General features: G+C 38.7%; 1 protein-coding gene across 1 annotated transcript; it reads right to left on the bottom strand.

The window, feature by feature from the left end:
• Window positions 1-2,577: 2,577 nt before the first annotated feature.
• Window positions 2,578-17,137, bottom strand: LOC140239077 (mesenchyme-specific cell surface glycoprotein-like). The gene is made up of 10 exons (XM_072318974.1): window positions 16,879-17,137; window positions 15,149-15,361; window positions 14,445-14,631; window positions 12,955-13,099; window positions 11,130-11,244; window positions 9,046-9,225; window positions 8,551-8,616; window positions 7,889-8,142; window positions 4,538-4,761; window positions 2,578-2,800 (listed from the first exon to the last, which is right to left on the bottom strand). The coding sequence occupies exons 1-10, from the start codon at window positions 17,084-17,086 to the stop codon at window positions 2,701-2,703; spliced, it is 1,692 nt and encodes a 563-aa protein (XP_072175075.1). The 5' UTR covers window positions 17,087-17,137; the 3' UTR covers window positions 2,578-2,700.
• Window positions 17,138-18,781: the final 1,644 nt, after the last annotated feature.

Below are 18,781 nucleotides of genomic sequence, written 5' to 3'. Positions count from 1 at the left end.
TTTTTACAGAAAAAATATACGGAATACACTAAATGTCTCTCACTGTCCGTCTGTAACTGCCTCCACGAATTACTACACAGTCATTTAGATAATACGTGGTGTATATAATGATTCCTGTCACGTGGACTCCTCACTACTGGTCTGATGCGAAACGTGTGTGTCGCCGTCAGTCCAATGCAAAAACATCGGTGTTAGATTTAACACCATGGGTGTTAAATGTAGCACTGATCAAGTGTCAATAGAGGACCATATCCACATGTGTAGAAAGTATGTTGTGATGGTGTTGAAAAGTGTCTACCTGGCACTTCGTGGTGTTAATTTGACACTGTAGCTGGTGATATTTTTGACACTGCGTTGGTATTCAACAATGACACCGCATGGTGTTGATTTGATATTGCTGGTGTTAATGTCAATGGTATAACACACGTGCAGCTTCAATAGGAGACCACACCAACTGGTGTTACTGAAGTGTAAATATGTTCATACTTTTTTTTTTCAAAAATCAAGTACTTTATCGGAATATTCTTGATCGTCCTGTTAAAGTTCAAAATCAACAAGAAGAACAGTAACTAAGACACTATCAAAAACAAATCATATTTTGAAATGACACCCGGAGGTGTTAATCTAACACCATAAATGAGCACCGGAAATTTAACACCAGCTCGGTGTTTCATATTTGACACCGGACTTTTTGCAGTGTACTGGTTCAAAGGGTGCAGATCATTGTTATTGGATGGCAACATGTGAAATGCACGCTTCCCTCTACCGGCTTGCAGGTACTGGTTGCATGGGACTGACTGTGATATTGGTTGTATAATCTCGTAAACCAAAACTGGACTGTGCTGATGTGTGAATGTGGAACTAAACTTATACTGTGAAAATGTTCTCTAACCATCTTCTATTTTATTCAATTGTCATTGACAAAGTTTGTGATACGAGTAATGGTCATTATGTTGTTTTTAAGGGGGCAGCTTCTTTCCCTACTTAACCCTTTTTTGGTAAGATAAATCTTGTCAAAATCATAAAGCAATGCTATCAGTCATTCCTCTGTGGTAGGATGAGTTTCTTTTATCATAACCATCATCATCATCATCGTTACAATCATCATCCTCAGCATCATCATCATAATCAACATCATCATCATCATTATCATCATCATTGTTACAATGATCATCATCAGCATCATCAACATCATCATCAGCAGCAACAGCATAGCCATTATCATCATTATCATCATAATTTTTATCAGCACCATCGAAATCATCATTATCATCATCACAACCATTATCATCATCGTCAGAATCATATCATCATCGTTACCATCATAATCATCATCATCATCGTCAATGATCATCATCACCATCATAATTATCATCATCATTAGTAGCAGCATCTATCTCTCTCCTTCACAAAAGTAATTTGCTTCCACGTGTGTCTTTGAATGAGTGTTGGAGTTGACTATTCAGAATAAAATAATCTTATTTCATTTAGTATAGTGTCTACCATTATACATGTATTTAAAAACAACCATTGTGACCATAAATAAACATATAGTATATAACTCTAAACGACAGTGAATATCGTATAGGTCATGAGGACAACAACATTTTATGCACATTTCCGATCACATGGGGAAAAAGTAGTTCATCTCTTTTGGCTGTATAAAAAGTTAGGTGTTAAAAATGAAACACCGAGGTAGTGTAAAATTTCCGGTGCTCATTACGGTGTTATAGATTAACACCTCCGGGCGTCATTTTAAATCTAAAGTTTTTTCTTTTGAATAGTTTATTAGTTACTGTCCTTCTTGTTGATGTTGAACTTTCACAAGACGATCAAGAATTTTTCCGATAAAGTTTTTTTTTTTTTCCAGCGTATAGATAAATTAATAAATGAATATGTTGGCCATTTAACACATTTAACACACACATACACACACACACACATGCACACACACACACATACACACACATATACACACCCACCCCCCCCCCCCACACACACACACACTGTCTAAGCCTGTCATTGATCAGAGGAATATCGATATGATGTTCCATTTTGTTGCATAGCGAAGTAATATGGGCGTATACAACTATACGATGACTGCAGGAACACGAAGGGTTTTGTTTTTTGGTTTTTTTTTTACACTTATTTCCTTTCCGTGGAAGCGGTAAAACTGTATATGATAATGTGTATCACATTGATTCACTGAATATTATTTCAGGTATTCATAAATTATGTACTAATCTTCGCTATAAGATTAGACGTGCATGATTCGTTCTAGGGCACACGGCAAGACTAACTGCAAGTTGTCTATTTTGGTATACAGTCACGAATTTGTATTTGTGACCATGACAATCATTGACGAAATATACAAAACAACTTTAGAGTCTGCGTTATCTCTCAAGAGTATAATAATGTTGAAGGAGGTTTCATTTGTGTTTTAACACAACATTATTTTGTCGAACTCAGTGTCGTGTATTGTGATGAAATGACATTTATCGGAGGCAAAACGCTACATAATTATGTTTCAATTAAACAGTAAATGGACGGGGATTATAGAGGAAAAAGATACCGGGGTGTGATTTGCGAAGTGATCACGATTTTACTTTGTTTATGGACGTGTTGATAAAGACGTCTGTTAATGTCCCCTGCAAGTGAACTGGAAGCACCGCGGAACAAGTTGATCTCCTCCGTAGGATCCTAGTTGTCGACGATATGGTAGATGGACACGGTGCCGCTCACGGTACTAGTGACGATAAGGAGAGGGATGCCTGTCGCCGAATCGGTCGACGAGACGAACCTAGTGAAACGAGAAAGAAAGATACAGAAGGTGTGTATAACACGTGACTATACTCTCATCTTTGTTTGTTATAATGGCGTATCGTTATTCTCTCTTGCTTTGTTTTGTTTTGTTTTGTTTTTTGTTTTGGTTCTCCTTTGTCTCTCTGATGAGCTGTTAGGATTATATGCTAAATTACCACTATTGTGATTATAATAGTATTAGAAGCAAGCTTGTATGTTGAGTGGTTCACAACATACAAGCTTGCTTTTTAGTGGACCTCTCAGTTCTTTTTTTTTCTCAACTGAAGCATAACTTTGTACTTTTTTTCCAGTATGTGTTCTTTCGTTTATCTGTATCATTTATCTTTTGCAAAGTCGAATGTTTATGTTTATGATGTAATTCCAAATTTATTATGTGTTATGTTTTGTTGGAAAAAAGAAGAATGAAAAATAAATGAATTGAATTGAATTGAATAGAAGAAGCAGAAGTAGTAGTAATAGTAGATGGTAGAAGTAGTAGTAGTAGTAGTGGTAGTGGTAGTGGTAGTAGTAGTAGTAGTAGTAGTAGTAGTAGTAGTAGTAGTAGTGGTAGTAGAAGTAGTAGTAGTAGTGGTAGTAGTAGTAGTAGTAGTAGTAGTAGTAGTAGTAGTAGTAGTGGTAGCAGAAGTAGTAGTAGTAGTAGTAGTAGTAGTAGTAGTAGTAGTTGTAGTAGTAGTAGTAGTAGTAGTAGTAGTAGTAGTAGTAGTAGTAGTAGTAGTAGTAGGCCTAGTAGTAGTAGAAGTAGTAGTAGTAGTAGCAGCAGTAGTAGAAATATTATTAGGTCTAAAGAAGTATCATTATTAGTTTCATCATCCGATCTTTATTATTATACTTTTCGCTATTTCCTTGTACCATCGTAAATGTCATATTTTCATTCATACATAGAGGATCACACTCAAACAGATAACGATTTTTCCTTGTTATGTACAACCATGGGACTTTTTTTTTTCAGACCAAGTTTGGTCCATGGGCTCCATTGGGTAAATTACACCCGTCGGGGGGGGGGGGGGGGGGCTTTTAGGGGGTCCCTAGGGGACGATCCCGCCCTCAGGGATCAGGCTGACGTGCATCCTTTTTTTTTCGTCTATTTATTGGCTTTTTTTTTTCAGTGAGAAAGGTGGCCCCAGTTACTTTGAGGGTTCAAACTTTCTAGGCTTGGTGGGGTAAATTGACCAGCAGCCAGCTCCCAGACTAAAAACGCTCTTCACATCGGAGCTGCGCCTTGATGACGAACTATTTCGGAGTCACCTCTGCCCTTAGTTTCAGCTAATAAACTCTCAAGGCCTCAAGGCAAAGTATATTCATAAGTTAACTGTTGCAACAACAGTGTCCCTGCATAATTGCGTAAAGTACTTTCAAATTCATTATCCCTCGCATTTGCCATGAACCTGCGTAATAAATTATAGGCTTTAATTAAATGTTGCAATTCACAATGACGTTTTACTAATCAAATTAAAACCTTGAATCGCATGTCTCGCTCATCAAAGTTGCCATTGATCGAATAACTCTCTCCACCCCACCCAAACTCAACTGTGCCCCCTCCCCCTCTCGCTTCCCTCCCTCCCCCCCCCCATACACACACACACACACACACACACACACACTCACACACACACACACACACACACACACACACACACACACACACACGCACACACACACGCACGTACACACTCACAAAAACGACAAACAAGAACGAGAGAGGGCGCTAACGTACTTAAGATCCTCCGGATCCAGGTCCCCCAGGTCTCGATCCTCCAAGAGATCCTCGAAAGTGTCCGACGTTCCACCGGCGCGGTAAACCGACTCGAAGCTGAGGGTGGGACCATAGTAACTGTCGTAGATACGGTAGATGAGGATGGCGGCGGAACGGTCGACACCGAAAAATGCAAAGTCCTGTCCGTTGATGGTGCCGACTTCGATGCTCTCACACTCAGGGCCCTGTTAAATTGTTAGTCCAATCGTGTGATGTGTTGATCTGACAATGATCTTTGTCATAACCATTGATTTTATCCTTACCTTACTGCTTGATATTAGGTACATGGTGCAAGATACGGCGAGTCGCAAGAATAGTAAAATTTCTAGAAATTCAAATGTTATTGGTATTTCCGAGCATTTTACTTTCGACCTCAGATGACTAGTATTTTGATTGTAACTGCACAAGTAACTCGAAATTCAAAGAATTGGTCATTTTACATTTTGATACTGATATGTACTTGGATGATAATATGAAAAGGCTGGCTGCATTCGAGATGTGGATATTACGACGCTTGGGCCGTATATCGTGGTCAGACAGGGAAACACATCAGTATGTTCTAGATCATCTGAATGTTACAAAAACCTTGATGAAAGACATTAAATCAAGAAAACTCAAATATTTTGGCCATGTTAGAAGACCAACATCCCAAAAAGTGTACTGGAAGGGATTACAGAAGGAAGGAGATGCAGAGGACGGCAACGCAGTGTGTGGTGTAACAACATAAAGGAGTGGACAGGAAAGAGTGTGGCCGCATGTAGTAAGGCGGCCATGAACAGAAAAGAATGGAGATCCATAGTCGCCAACAGGCTTCGGACTGAAAACGGCACTTAAGAAGAAGAACTGATTTGAAATACAACCTTTTTCAGTGATTAATTCGTTACCAAGGCAACTGCCGAAGACGCAACTTATGCATTTATACAATGAGCAGATTCGTGTTCAGGTTGAACAGCTCCCGAATGCAGATTCTGCAGATTTTTAGGCATCCTTGATAATAACTGTGACAAATTAGAGGGTGAGTACAGATTTGATTGAGAGAAATAGAATTATCCGGAACCATTCTACAAAAACCTACTCAAACAGAGAGATAGTAATATTGAAGTTACCCAAATTATTACCCTTTGAAGGACAAGAGATAGAAATGAAATCATGGTTATGTCATCACCTCACAATTAATCCAGTAATCGTGTACAAAAGAAAAAACATGACCAAAACTCCATTTTCTGCTAAAAAAAAAAAACAACAACAACAACAACCCAATGTTATTCCTGAATGTATAACGTGAAGATAGAGATCAGCAGATATGCAAACATTAGGATTTGAGAATGAAGGGGGAGGTGGGGGCGTAATTGCGTATGAAGAAAAAAATTGAAATAATACCAATAACAAAGCCTTATTCATCCAGGGTATCCTCTTCAGTGTTACCACTGCTCTACCAGAGGGCCCTGCCATTATTACTACCCTAGCTTTGCCAGGTACCCATTTATACAGTATGTCCCCCCCCCCCCAAAAAAAAAAGAAAAAAAAAGAAAAAAAAAAGATTACTATCAAATTTTCGCATTGATAACACCCAAAATGATTAAACTGTCTAAATGCTACTTCAGGGTCTCAAAATACAATATCTTAGCTCTATTTTGCAGAAAACCCCATTCAATTTGGTTTCAATTTGGTTAAGCGGTCACAGAGAAATGTGGAATGTTGGAAAGCATGTAATGAGTCTGATTCTTCCAAGTTTAGCACTTCGATGCTTTTGTGTGTGAATACATATAGACAGAACTTGGAGGGAAGAGATTCTTGACATCCTCTGCAAACTTCCTCATATCTCTTTGACCACTGAAGCAAATCGAATGGGGTTTTCTGTAAGATGTGGGCAATAAGTTATAGTTTCATACCCTGAAATTGTATTTGGATTGATTCACTATTTTTAAAGATAATCATTGCGGAGGGTCCCGTTGTAATTTTTTGGGACAGCTACGGTACACCTGGGTAGAGAGGGACATGGCGGGTAAAACATCTTTTCAATTCAATGCAATTCAATTCAATTCAAACTTTATTTCATTTTTCGAAAAGAACATAAACATTTCTCTTTCATTGGTAACAGAGAATAAGGTTACATAATCAAAACAAAGTAAAATTGAAAAGAGAACATAATTGTGGAACCTTGGGGTAACAAATAATGTTGTAATGAAAATTGACTGAAGTGATATAGACGATATAACATTACACAAAATATCGAAAAATGGAGGGACCCACTAAAAAGGCAATGCTTGTAGAATGTGGGGCCCTCAGGTACAGAATGTCAATAGAAAATGAACTGATGCAAAAGGGAAAAAAAGATCGGGAATAAAGTCAGATTAAAAAAAAAAAAGGTCTGGAAGCCCAATAAGAAGACAGAGTAACGGACAGACACACATACACAGGCGAATGAACATTAAACGAGACTGAGACGACAAAACTATGAAAGGGGACTTCAATACAAGACAGAACGAGACAAGGTTGACATAATAGGAAGACAATACAGCGGACAGAAAGGAAAAACAGATCCAGCGATCCTCGACAGAACTATGTCGAAAAAATATTGGGATGCGAGGAAGGGATACATAAATATGGAAAAATAGAGAGAAAGAGATGCGGAGGTACTACAAGTAGAATTGAATCTACTCAGTAAGAGTCTCAGGACAACAGGGACGAGAAAATATGAGAGAGTATATTACTGGTAATCAAAATTCTTCGGAAAAAATTAAAATGAGCCATCAGGCTGATTCACTTCTGTAGGAACATAACATTGCAATAGAAACAACTTTAATCTCCTTTTAAATGAAAATATAGAAGGTGAATTCTTTATGTCATTATTCAGAAAATTCCAATACGTTGGGCCAGTATAAATAAGTGTGATCTTAGCAAGAATCTTCTCCAAATCTTATCAACTATGCCACAGGGCCCCCACTTCGGGATCTTGGATTCAGGATTTTTTTGGTACAATCTATCGGGTCTTTTCTATGTATTATGGAAAGTTGTTGAGTTGTGACATCATCATCTTCATGTTATATCAGTTATATTGACTGTCTGAGAACAGTTTCGCGAAATTAACGAAGGTTTCAAAATCGGATACCCTCCATAATTTCCATTCCTATTTTGGGTACATTTTCACTATTGTGCTTACTACATTTTACTTTTCTTTCAATCTCACCCTGGTCCGGAATTGCCCTCTATAGATTATAACCTCCTACCCCCATTTCATCCCACTACCCCCATCCCGACACGGATCGAATTCGGACAAAATTAATTGTCACCATAGAACGTCAGTCTTACCAGATTGTCTGAGCGGGTGTCCATCAGGTCTTCAGGACTCTCTTTATCGGCTTCGTCCGGCTTGGTGTTGGCGTTGAAGACGTCCGGGTAGTACGTTGCCATCACCCTCTCGACCTCGTCACCACTGTCCCATACGCACTCCATGGTCTGGGAGCCGGGGAAGAACACGGACACGCCACGGGCACCGAAGAAGTGAGGATATTCCACCTTTCCGTCATCGTCCAGGCCATCGAACTTACTGAACTGGAGCCGTCCTGCAGACATTGGTAGTACACTCGCAGAGGAGTGAAGATGGCCACTCGTGCGATAATAATACGAGGTATGGAATTGAGTCGTAGTGAAAGATCTCTCCAAACAGGTGACGCCATGATTTATTTTAAACAGCGTCTCATCTTTTATCAGATGCCATGCGAACTCTTCTTTTTAAATGAAAGTCTCATTTAAAAATAAAGACCTTTCACTATTTGTTTAATGCAACAGCAAACCTAAGTCTGAATGATTATAACGATCTGTGAGTTTGGTATAATGAGCCTTTGAGAGGTATGTAAGAGTATAGTACGTATCAATTCAATGTATGGGCTGTACTAACTGTTAATATCTAAATGATCGGCATATCCTTATAGAATAAAACTCCTACAAAAATCGACAATTGATAGTCTTACCCAAGTCGTCGTCATCATTCATTTCATCGTCAAGATCGGATGATATCTTGTCTGACAGATCGCCATCTGTTGCGAAAAAAAAAAATATATAGAACAAAAAGTCAGGCTACTAACCTCTGGAGTAAGCGAATACCGTTACTGACTTTATACGGGATGCTAGACATGTATACAACTGTAACGACTGCATTAGATTTGTTTACCAACACATTCAAAATTGCAACTGATTGACAAATTGCCCTACATCGCCGTAAATAAGCACTGAATTGATCAGTGTTTTAGTAGTAGCCATAATAATAAAAAAAAAAAAAATCATGGGCGCACGTACTCGAGTAGGATTCGAACCTACGACCTCCTGATCTCGGGACAGGATGTCCGGAAACAGTTTAAACTGCGATTAAACTCGCCGGTGGTAATGGGGGGGGGGGGGGGGGAGGGGGGGGGGAGGGGGGGGGAGGAGGATCTTTGGTTCTACCGTGAAAAGTTCGATGACCTTACCGTCATGAAGGTCTTCCCCTCGCTTCACCTCGTCCCAGTCGTCACTGCCCAGAGTATATTCGAATTTGTCGCCCTCATTGGCCGTGATGAGATAGTCTCTTCCGGTCATTTGCGATCTGTAAAGCTTGATGGCGTCCGGCTGGTACAGACTGTAGATATCGAAACTCTTTGTGGCAATTTCTGAGGGATACAAACAAACAAACAAAAAACAAAAAACAAGCAAGCTAACAGTTACAGTGTTAGAGAATCGTCTCGAATATAAAAATGCATGAACGTATACTTCTCTTTGCAACTGATCGACAAATTGCCCGATATCGACGTGTTTTTCATTGCAACTGTCAATCAGTTGCAATGAAAAACACCTCGATGGAAGAATGTCACGAATTTGAATAATTATGTACTTCTCTTTACACTAAGGCTTACAAAAATAAAGGTCTTGCACCTCTGAGGAATAATATTGAACAGTAAGAAAGACAAGGCTATGGTTAAGTAACGCCTATCGAAGGAGATTATTTTGTTTACTAAAGCAGAGTAAAACCTGGTGATGTAAACATGTCTGAGACAAGATATAATTAAAGAAAAAAAACCTCGTACTTGTTCGTGCGGGGGTGTAATATCGATTGACAATGAAGTGTCCTTTAGCTTCATTTGGCAATGTTAACCACTGCCGCATTGCTAGTTTCCAGGAAAAAATCCACACAAGAAAAAAAAAAAAAAAGACTTAAAGGGACTATACAGTTCTGGTTGAGGTGAGGATTTAGCTTGTAACGTTTTGCGAGGTATTCAGAAACCACTCTATGAGATGTCAAGAGCATACAGTTCTAAGGGGAATCAAAAGTTTATTTGATGAAAATCGTTTTTGAAATGCCTGAGATGTCAAAAACAAGGTGAAATAAAGAGATCCTATTAAAAGGCGTGGCCTCTCGCCTTTTATTATTTAATATCACTCTTTTTTGGATATCTCAGCCATTTGAAAACCAATTTTCATCAAATAAACCTTGAATCTTTCTTAAAATTACATGCTCTTTCATATTTCATAAGAGGTTTCTCATTATCTCACTTCAAATGTTATAAATCTGAATCCTCACCTCAACCACTACTGTACAGTCCCTTTAACAAAACCAGAATGATATTCTACAAACTGGAGGAGATGGCAGAAGGCCATTTTGTTTTTGTGTCTGCTCTCCAGCGTGGGAAGAGTATCATATTATTCTCTCACGCAAGTCTCAAAATGGCACATAGTGTTTTCTTTTTCCCTGAAGAATCAAAATTCTGTTTTTGTCACAATGTGATAAGTGTACATTATGTATAAGTTAACGGGGAAATCCAGTCCAAATATAAGTTAATCAGATAAAGAAGAGTAAAATCTTACAAGTTCAACGGTAAAAAAAAAAAAAAAAAAAATTGACTGAAATTGGAAGAAAAAAAAGGATGTTATGACATTTAAAAGTTTTGCATATTTCTGCAAAACAGTTCTTGCACAGTGGATATGAAATGCAAATGAGTGAGATAACCATGTCATAACATCACAATTTTCCATTGATCGTGTAGGCCTACAGAAAAATGACGAAAATTCACTGTTTCTGTCATTGAAGTCTGAAACATGATGTTATTCCTGGTAGAATAACTTCAGAATAGTTATCAGTTAATAATATAACAGGATTTGATCCTCGGGCATAGTTATTGCGTTTGAATCGAAAACTGGATTTGACTCTACAAAAATATCGGTGCATTTTTCGAAATCATGCAGTCACAGAATAACAATATATTAATACCATCTTGACGTTTTTCACGGTGACCTATTGATTGTCGCCGTACTGTGTAAGAGTATACTTCTGCAATTGACTGTCTTTAAAAAACAAACAAACATACAAACAAACAAACAAAAGAAGAAAAACCCGACAACTACCACAACAAGAAACAAAATAAAGCAAAGAAAATATTGAAATAGACAAACGCGACTTATTCTCTTCAGGAAAGTTTCCCCTGGTTTGTTTGTTTGTTTGTTTGTTTGTTTGTTTGTTTGTTTGTTTGTTTGGTTGGTTTAGTCTGTTGTCATGGAAACGAGAATGAGGCATCCTTACTGCCGTCTTTGTCGCTGGCATCCAAGTCGAGGTTGCTCCAATCCTTTATCCCCAAGGGAAGCAGCTCCAAGATGGCGTTGCTTTGGATGTCGACCTTGGCTATGGCGTTGTTTTCCTAAAACAGCGAATGTTGTTTCATTCCATGAGACAAAAGAGACAAAAATTTCTTTCTATGATAACTTTGCCTTTCAAACAAAGGTACGTACATTTTTTTTTTCTCAATAAAAGAATTAATGAGAGATATTTTGTCCCGAAAATGCAGAAGCAACCACATCTGATTATGTACATATCATGACAATTCAAAAAAAAAAGGGAAATCACTTTTCTTTATAATAATTCAAACAAAGAAGGTCTCCTAAATCTTGAGGGTTTAATTTCACGGATCATTTCTCAAAGATCGCGTCAGCTCTCCCCCACTTTTTTTTTTTCAGAAAATGATATGGGTCTTACCTGCTAGGACCCTCCTTTCTTTTGCTGAAAAAAGTAGGATCTGACTTTTTTTTTTTTGAGTTGTTTGTCGGGCGATTTTGGGAGGGGATTGGCAGCAGAAAATGTTGAAACGTTTTCTTTTCTTGCCTTTTCTTTCTCTTTTTTTTTTCTTTTTCATATTTTGCTTGTCAGGAGATTTTGGTATAGAAAGCGCCAGCAAAAATGTCCGTCTTCTTTCCTGAAAACGTTCCGACGTCCCTGTTCCCATAAAGTCGGCCTTGTACGATATATTTTTTTTTTTGTTTTTGGTTAAAAATACCTATATAGACAGGGAGTGGCGTGGTAGGCCATACTTGCGGATAAGGCTTTTATATAACTGCCAAACAGGAAGCTATGAGTTTGAACCTTGGTCCATGCCTATATATCTTTAACAGGATTTTTACCACAATACCCATCTTGACCAGTTGAGGAGAGTGCCTATGGGAAACGCGTGTTGTAGCCATATCAGCCCGTCTTCAACTGGTTAATCACCTGGCCCTGGCGTATACAATAGGCATATCGATAGGCTTGACCGAAAGATCGGTCTGTATCTGGTCGTCAGGGATAGTTCCGCAGAGACTACGTCTGGCTTCACGGATCCCCTGTCTACGGAGGAGGGCCGATTAAAGTCATAAAAATAAAAGACTCCTCCGGATAGGCCACTCATGGTAATGATGGATCATTCGTTATGTCAGATTTCTCTGTAAGGCAGTGGTGGTAGCTAGTGAAGGTGAATGTTACTACAATGTAGTACCTTCCTAAGACGACGTAAACTAGGCAAAAAAAAAATACAATACAATAAAATAAATAAATAAAAATGTTCTGCACATGCGCGAGAAAGCTGGGTCCATTGTCCAACCTGGGAGGCTGCGTCGTCTTAGCGTTCGTGTCGCAGATCTAAAGCTCTCGCTATTAGCGAGCTTATCTGCGACGCCAGGTCGCTAGGACGCGAACGCTAGGACGTACATTATGCTGTCATCCCTGGAGGAAGCGCGTCGTGAACATTATAGCGTGGCAGATCTAAAGATCGCTAAAGATTATTAGGGAGCTACAGATTTGTGAAGCGGGCGTTTAAGACGACGATTGAGTTGACAGTTTTCTCTTCTCTCTCTGCGTCGTGTTGCAAAGTAGCTTTAAAACGCAGAATGCGAGAACGCAGCCAAAGTAAAACGGCGCCTCCTTGCATCAAGTAGCAGCTCTCTGCAATGTGAATTTGAGCGGACGCAAAAATAGTCCTGAACCGACCGTGCAAACTCAGACGATTTTCAAAAGCAAATTTGTGCATGCGCAGACCACTTTTTTTTTTCTCCTCTGAACGTCCGCGTCGCGAAAGCTCCCACGGGTGTGAGGACGTTACCTGGAGACAGATGTAGGCGTACCGATCTTCTTCGTCTATAGCGATATACTCCGGCTCCATATTCTGGGAGAATGTGTTGTACACGTCACCGTTCAGCTGACCCTTGTAAGGGGCTCGTACTCCAAGCCACTCGTAATAGGAGGCGCTATTATTGCGATGAAAATGAGATGTTATATTAATTAGTTTGCTTCAACTAGAATTGCCATCTTATCCTAAACCAAGAGGATTCACTGGAATTTTGTCCATGGTTTAAATCATGGACAAAGACCGTAATTTTTATGGGGCGCCAAGTGTCGCATGGCCTATTTCGTTACGAAATCAGTCATTTCGTCGACAAAATGGCAACATTCCGTCACGAAATGATCATTTCCTCGACGAAATGACTGATTTCGTAACGAAATAGGCCATGCGACACTCCTTGACGCCCCATAAAAAAAAAACAAAAAAACAAACTACGGTCTTTGTCCATGGTTTAAACCATGGGCAAGATTGTACCACCTTCGTGAATTCGGGCCATGTGTAATCTTTGTTACAAAACGAGGGGAATACAATTTCGTAGAACCAAAGCTCAGATGCCTATTATGTAACACTAACATTAAACAGTAATAATCAATGATACTTTATTTTGCTACAGTGTCTTAGGTGCTGGTTAGCACTGTTTCCTCAAGGGACCTCACCATTACACTAGCTTTAGCAGGTATCCATTCATTAACATGTTTCAAGAGCAGGGCGGATCTAGAAATTCCGGAAAAAAAGGGGGGGGGGGGAGGGGCGCCTTTACAAAATTAAAGGAAGGCGCATCCCTCCCCCCTCATTTTTCTTTTTATTTCTTTTGTTTTAACAAAACAATAAATGGGGGCGCCTGGTACGCCCCCTCTGGATCCGCCACTGAAGAGGAACATTGTCTGTAAGCATCTATAGTTCAAGGATGTTACATGCTGGACAGGATCTATCCAGCTGAACCTGTAGGATTCCTCGCTCTGAGTACATGTACAGAGTCTTATGCATTGTCTACTTCGGTGCTTTTAAAAGAGAAGAAGAAAGAAAAGAAGGAATGTAGAATCACAGGAGGAGGAGGAATAAAAGAAGGGGAATTAGAAAAAAAAAACCGAAGAAATTCGGAAGAACAAGAAAGAAAAAAAATGGCAAAGAGAAAAACCTGTGTATGTCGGTGACACAACATTCTCAATTTTGCTTCTGCGACAATTGCTCAGGATCCAGTCTTATTTGCTCCCAGGACATAGTTTTAGGGTTAGGGTTGTAATAGGGTATGGTTTACTTTAATGTAAGGATTAGGATTGGGGTTTAGGGTTATGTGTGCGAGCAGATTATTATGTTTGGCATAGCGTGCAGATAGCATGTGAGCAATATTGTTGCAGGAGCAAATGTCATGGAACCGTCTACGCCAGGTATAGTTTTTCTGTTAAGTACTTTTATGTAAGACAGATAATCAAACCCGACACCATACTTACTGTTAATTCAATACTCACTAAGCATTGAAAGATGTAAAGTCGATGGTCTGGACGTCGGGGCGGATCGACGTAAAGTCACGAACGATGGAGATCGAACCCTCGGGGTTAACGAACTGTGAACCGATCTCAGCCGCTTCACCTTCGTTCGCCGTGATGATCAGATCGCACGTGTGGCTGAACTTGAGCATGTCGGGCTTGCTACCAACTAAATAATACGTAACCATGGCAAAAAAGACACGTGATGCGCAATACATTACATGACTTGGTGAGCAAAATCGTAAAGAGCATTTCTTCGGCTTTCTCTTTTTTGGTCATAATCTTCTCAGTTTCTATTTTTTTTTTTTATTTCTGTCGCTTTTTACTACGAAAGCGTTAGCATCTTGTGAATGCGAATATGAAAGAACTTTCAAAAATATCTATAGTCATATTACAGAGAAAAGAGATAATAAAAACACTTTGGTAAGGCTAATTCAGAAAATGCATATCACTTCATACGTCAGCTTAAAATAAAAAACAATCAATTAATCAAACAGCAGCAACAACCATGTACGGCAGTGCAATATAGCCAAAACTATGCCGATCGGAAGGAAGTAAATTGTTTGCAAAATAACACAATAGGGATTTTAAAAAGGCATGCTCTGGTAATGCCATCTTGTAGTCAATAATCACTTCACTCATAATCTCATATATTGGTTTTCAAATGCACTGAAATGTCTCTATACCCTCAATTATTCGATACTCGGGCCAGTGGTAACCGGTGTACTTCTGATGCACGACTACGTAACCGTTGTCCTGTGATGTAGCGCCCTCAACGACATAGCCGACGTAGTCTCCGCAGAGTTCGATATCGTTGGCTCGGGTGGTCAACTCGTGTTTGAAAATTATGCTGAGTTTGGAGGGGTCGGACAGGTCCAGAATGTGGACATACCTATCACCTGTTGAAGAAGTGATAAAAGCACGAACATTTGTATACTCGCATAATATTCTTCAGACACAAATTCTGCGTAAACTTGTTGTATTTGAAATCTTTCTCCTTCCTACTTTACAGAACGTATTCATCGTCACAATCATTCTAATAATGAGCTCTTCGATCACCGTCACATCATCTTATTTCAGTCTATCCTGTAATCACACAAACATACTGGTAACTGATCGTTCACATCATCAGCCCCCACTCTCTGGAATTCAATACCCCTTTCAATTAGAAGCATATCTTCTTATGATTCTTCCAAGAAAGTTAATTGCACTAAAACTTCCAAGTTGTGATGCATTGAATAATATTATAATTATCATGAATGAGGTATGTTATGTCAAGCGCATAGAGAAGTTATGATATATTTATGCGCTTTATAAATGTGAATTATTATAGTTTTTATATCATCGTAATTCTGAAGAGCTGTATGCAGGTTAATGGGGACTTATGACAGCAACATCAACAGAATGTGTAAAGAAACGAGAAAAATGGAGAAGTTTGTTTGTAGCTATTCAGTGGCGCCCCATGTACGGAGGTTGTCCTTCCACTTTATACATGAGAAATGCACTTCAAAAGATGGTTTTACCTTGGAAACAGACATCTTGCTCAAGAACATAGTCATGATTCGTTGCTCTGATAGCTTTGCTGTGAATAAGTTACTTTTTTTCTTCTTTTTTTTGACGCACGTTCATTGCTTTTGACAATGAAACTCTCAACTGACAATAAGCATTTCCATAATATAAAATAATGCACAATATGTGTATACATAGGAAGTAACAGTACTTAAATTGATATTTGCGAAAGATACGGGTGCATGCCCCCTACTCAAGGAAGACGACATGGCAAAGTTGTTCGTGCTGTGAAGAAACATGAACTAAACCTGTCAAAATATTATAGTCGAGATTTAGAGCTATATATTTTTCTAATTACTTATTGCTGTGTTCGTCATTTCATTTTTTTTTCCTCTCTCTCTCAGTTTTCCTCCATTTCTAAAGAAGAGTAAGAAGGTGAAAGAAAGGCTATAACTGGATTTATTGCAATGGAAAAAAATTAACATTTTCACTCAAAATTCACTCCAATATCATTCTAAATTCACTCTTTTTTTTTGTATTCACTCCTTCAAGAGTGAATATTTTCACTCGATTTTTTTTTTTTTTGGAGAGCACTCTCTCTCTCTAGAAAAAAAAAACAAAAAAACACCGAGTGAAAACGTTCACTCACGAAGAACGTGAAGGAGTATAAATTTCAGAAAAGAGTGAATTTAGAATGAGGTCATAGTGAATTTTGCGTGAAAATATGTTTTTTTAATTATCTCCCCCCCTTTTTTTAAGACAGTAACTTTTTAAGAAAAAACACTAAGAAGTTTTTTTTTTTTCTTTGAACCCCTTGTTCGGTGAAAACGTCAGAGTACGCAGGTGTATAGGATAGAATCCATGCAGTTCCACGGCCAAAATATAATGATGAATACTTAGAACTTACCGGCGGCATACAGTAAACTAGCCTCAGAATCATAGGCACTCTGCTCCACCGCAGCGGCGTCGATGTCGAAGACGCCTTCACCATCGTTGTCATAGTCGTAGGGTATGTAGATTGTCGACAAGGGCTCCAAGCGGTAAGTTGCCCTTACTGCCCGGCAGGCGAGCAGGGCACAGATGACGGAAAGTATGGGCGCCGCAGTCAGCTGCATGGTGGCTTTTTGGTATAACTGGATAACGAAGGCGTGTCACAATGAGCCCCCTTAAACCTCTCTGGTATAATGCATCTCCTGGCGTCGCACCTAACATTTATAGCAATCCTCTTCGGATATATATCAAAATGTCAAGGGCGTTGCATGGGAGGTTATTGAACCAGAGCCTAAACAATTGAAAAGATCTTGAAAAAAAAACACCAATAAAAATTAAAGGTAATAGAAAAGAAATAAATAAAATTAGTCACACCCTGATCATGTGATGGCCATGTTCCTTCTTTCTTAGCTTCCAACCACCATCAGTCCAGGGATCAGTGCTACGAGAGATAGGCCATCTTCACCTGGTTGCTTTCCCATGTACCAGGTCCATCTTACTCACTGCAGCTGACAGGCTGAATCACCACCAGGCGAAGCCTGGCGGACTTCTTAAGAACTGAACAATTATGTCTGGAATAACACACTTTCATCGATAAAATAACTGATGCGGAACACTTACCGATGGAAATTTGAAAAATCATCAGAAACTGTCAATTGAGTGAGTTATCAATTAGTCTTCTGACCAACACACAAACACGTTATTTTGTTTACAAGATAAATGATGTAACCATGAAAATTAATGCGCCCGCGTGTGTGTGCGAATATTACGATTAATATATAACTATATATATATAACTATATATATATATATACATATATACATACATATATATATATATATATATATATATATATATATATATATATATATATATATAATATCTATATCTATATCTATATGGATGGAAAACAAACAAACAAACAAACAATCAATCAATATAATCATGTATAGCCTACCTGTTTTTGTGTCATTATGAATACTCTGCTGTAAGTAACCTCAATTAACTTATTGCGGGTTACACTGAAAGACAATTTTAATCTGTCTTCCATGTTTAAAGATTATCAATGTCATTATCAGACATTGAAAGATCATAATTCATCAAAGCGGAGTACTAAATCAGGTAGATTGCATACTTGGAACGTAACTAGAACGAATAAATAAATGGTTAATACATTGATTGAATAACTAAATAAATATTATTACTAATCTGGTCCAATTGAAAACATCTGCAGACGTACGTATTAATATCAAAACACAATGGCATGAAAATGATGACTTAAACATTTTTTGGAGAGGGGGCTGAGTTGAGGCATGGACAACAAGAGAGCGGATGAGGTAAAGCATTATGGGCATAAAGTTTGAATCATTTTTTTTCTCTCGATTCACCAGAGATAATGAAATGTTTGCCAAGACTAACATGCGACGGGACGACATCGTCGGCTTATTGTTGTGGGTGCCAGGAGAGCGGCGAGTGGGGTGTACAGTAGGACCTCGATTATCCGGCCATGTCGGGACCTGTGGGCGTCTGGATAATCGATTTGGTCGGAAAAAAAAAAAGAGAGAGATGCTCAAATACAGCACTTTATATCATATCATGCTATATAGGGTATAAACATGTTATAATATTACCAATTCACTAATATTATGATCACATCTGCTTGTCATTGTCGTGTCTCATTCTTCTGAATTTGATATGGAAACAAAACAAAATAAGTAAGATACCCCTCATGTATTGTTTAATTGATTCATTGACCGGCAAGGAGACCAATATTGTGACTCGTCGAATACTGCAGCTGCATTGTACTGTAACCACTGCT

This window comes from Diadema setosum, chromosome 15, assembly GCF_964275005.1.
Source record: "Diadema setosum chromosome 15, eeDiaSeto1, whole genome shotgun sequence".
Lineage (NCBI taxonomy): Eukaryota > Metazoa > Echinodermata > Echinoidea > Diadematoida > Diadematidae > Diadema > Diadema setosum.
Note: the sequence above shows the minus strand (reverse complement) of the source record. Positions and strands in the feature narration are given on the sequence as shown.

Coding starts and splice junctions, on each gene's coding strand:
- LOC140239077 (XM_072318974.1), bottom strand. CDS start 17,086: ATGCAGCTGACTGCGGCGCCCATACTTTCCGTCATCTGTGCCCTGCTC. Junction 9,226..11,129: donor TGCCAGCGACAAAGACGGCA/GTAAGGATGCCT, acceptor TGTATCCCTCAG/AAATTGCCACAAAGAGTTTC. Junction 2,801..4,537: donor CTGGATCCGGAGGATCTTAA/GTACGTTAGCGC, acceptor TCGTTTCACTAG/GTTCGTCTCGTCGACCGATT.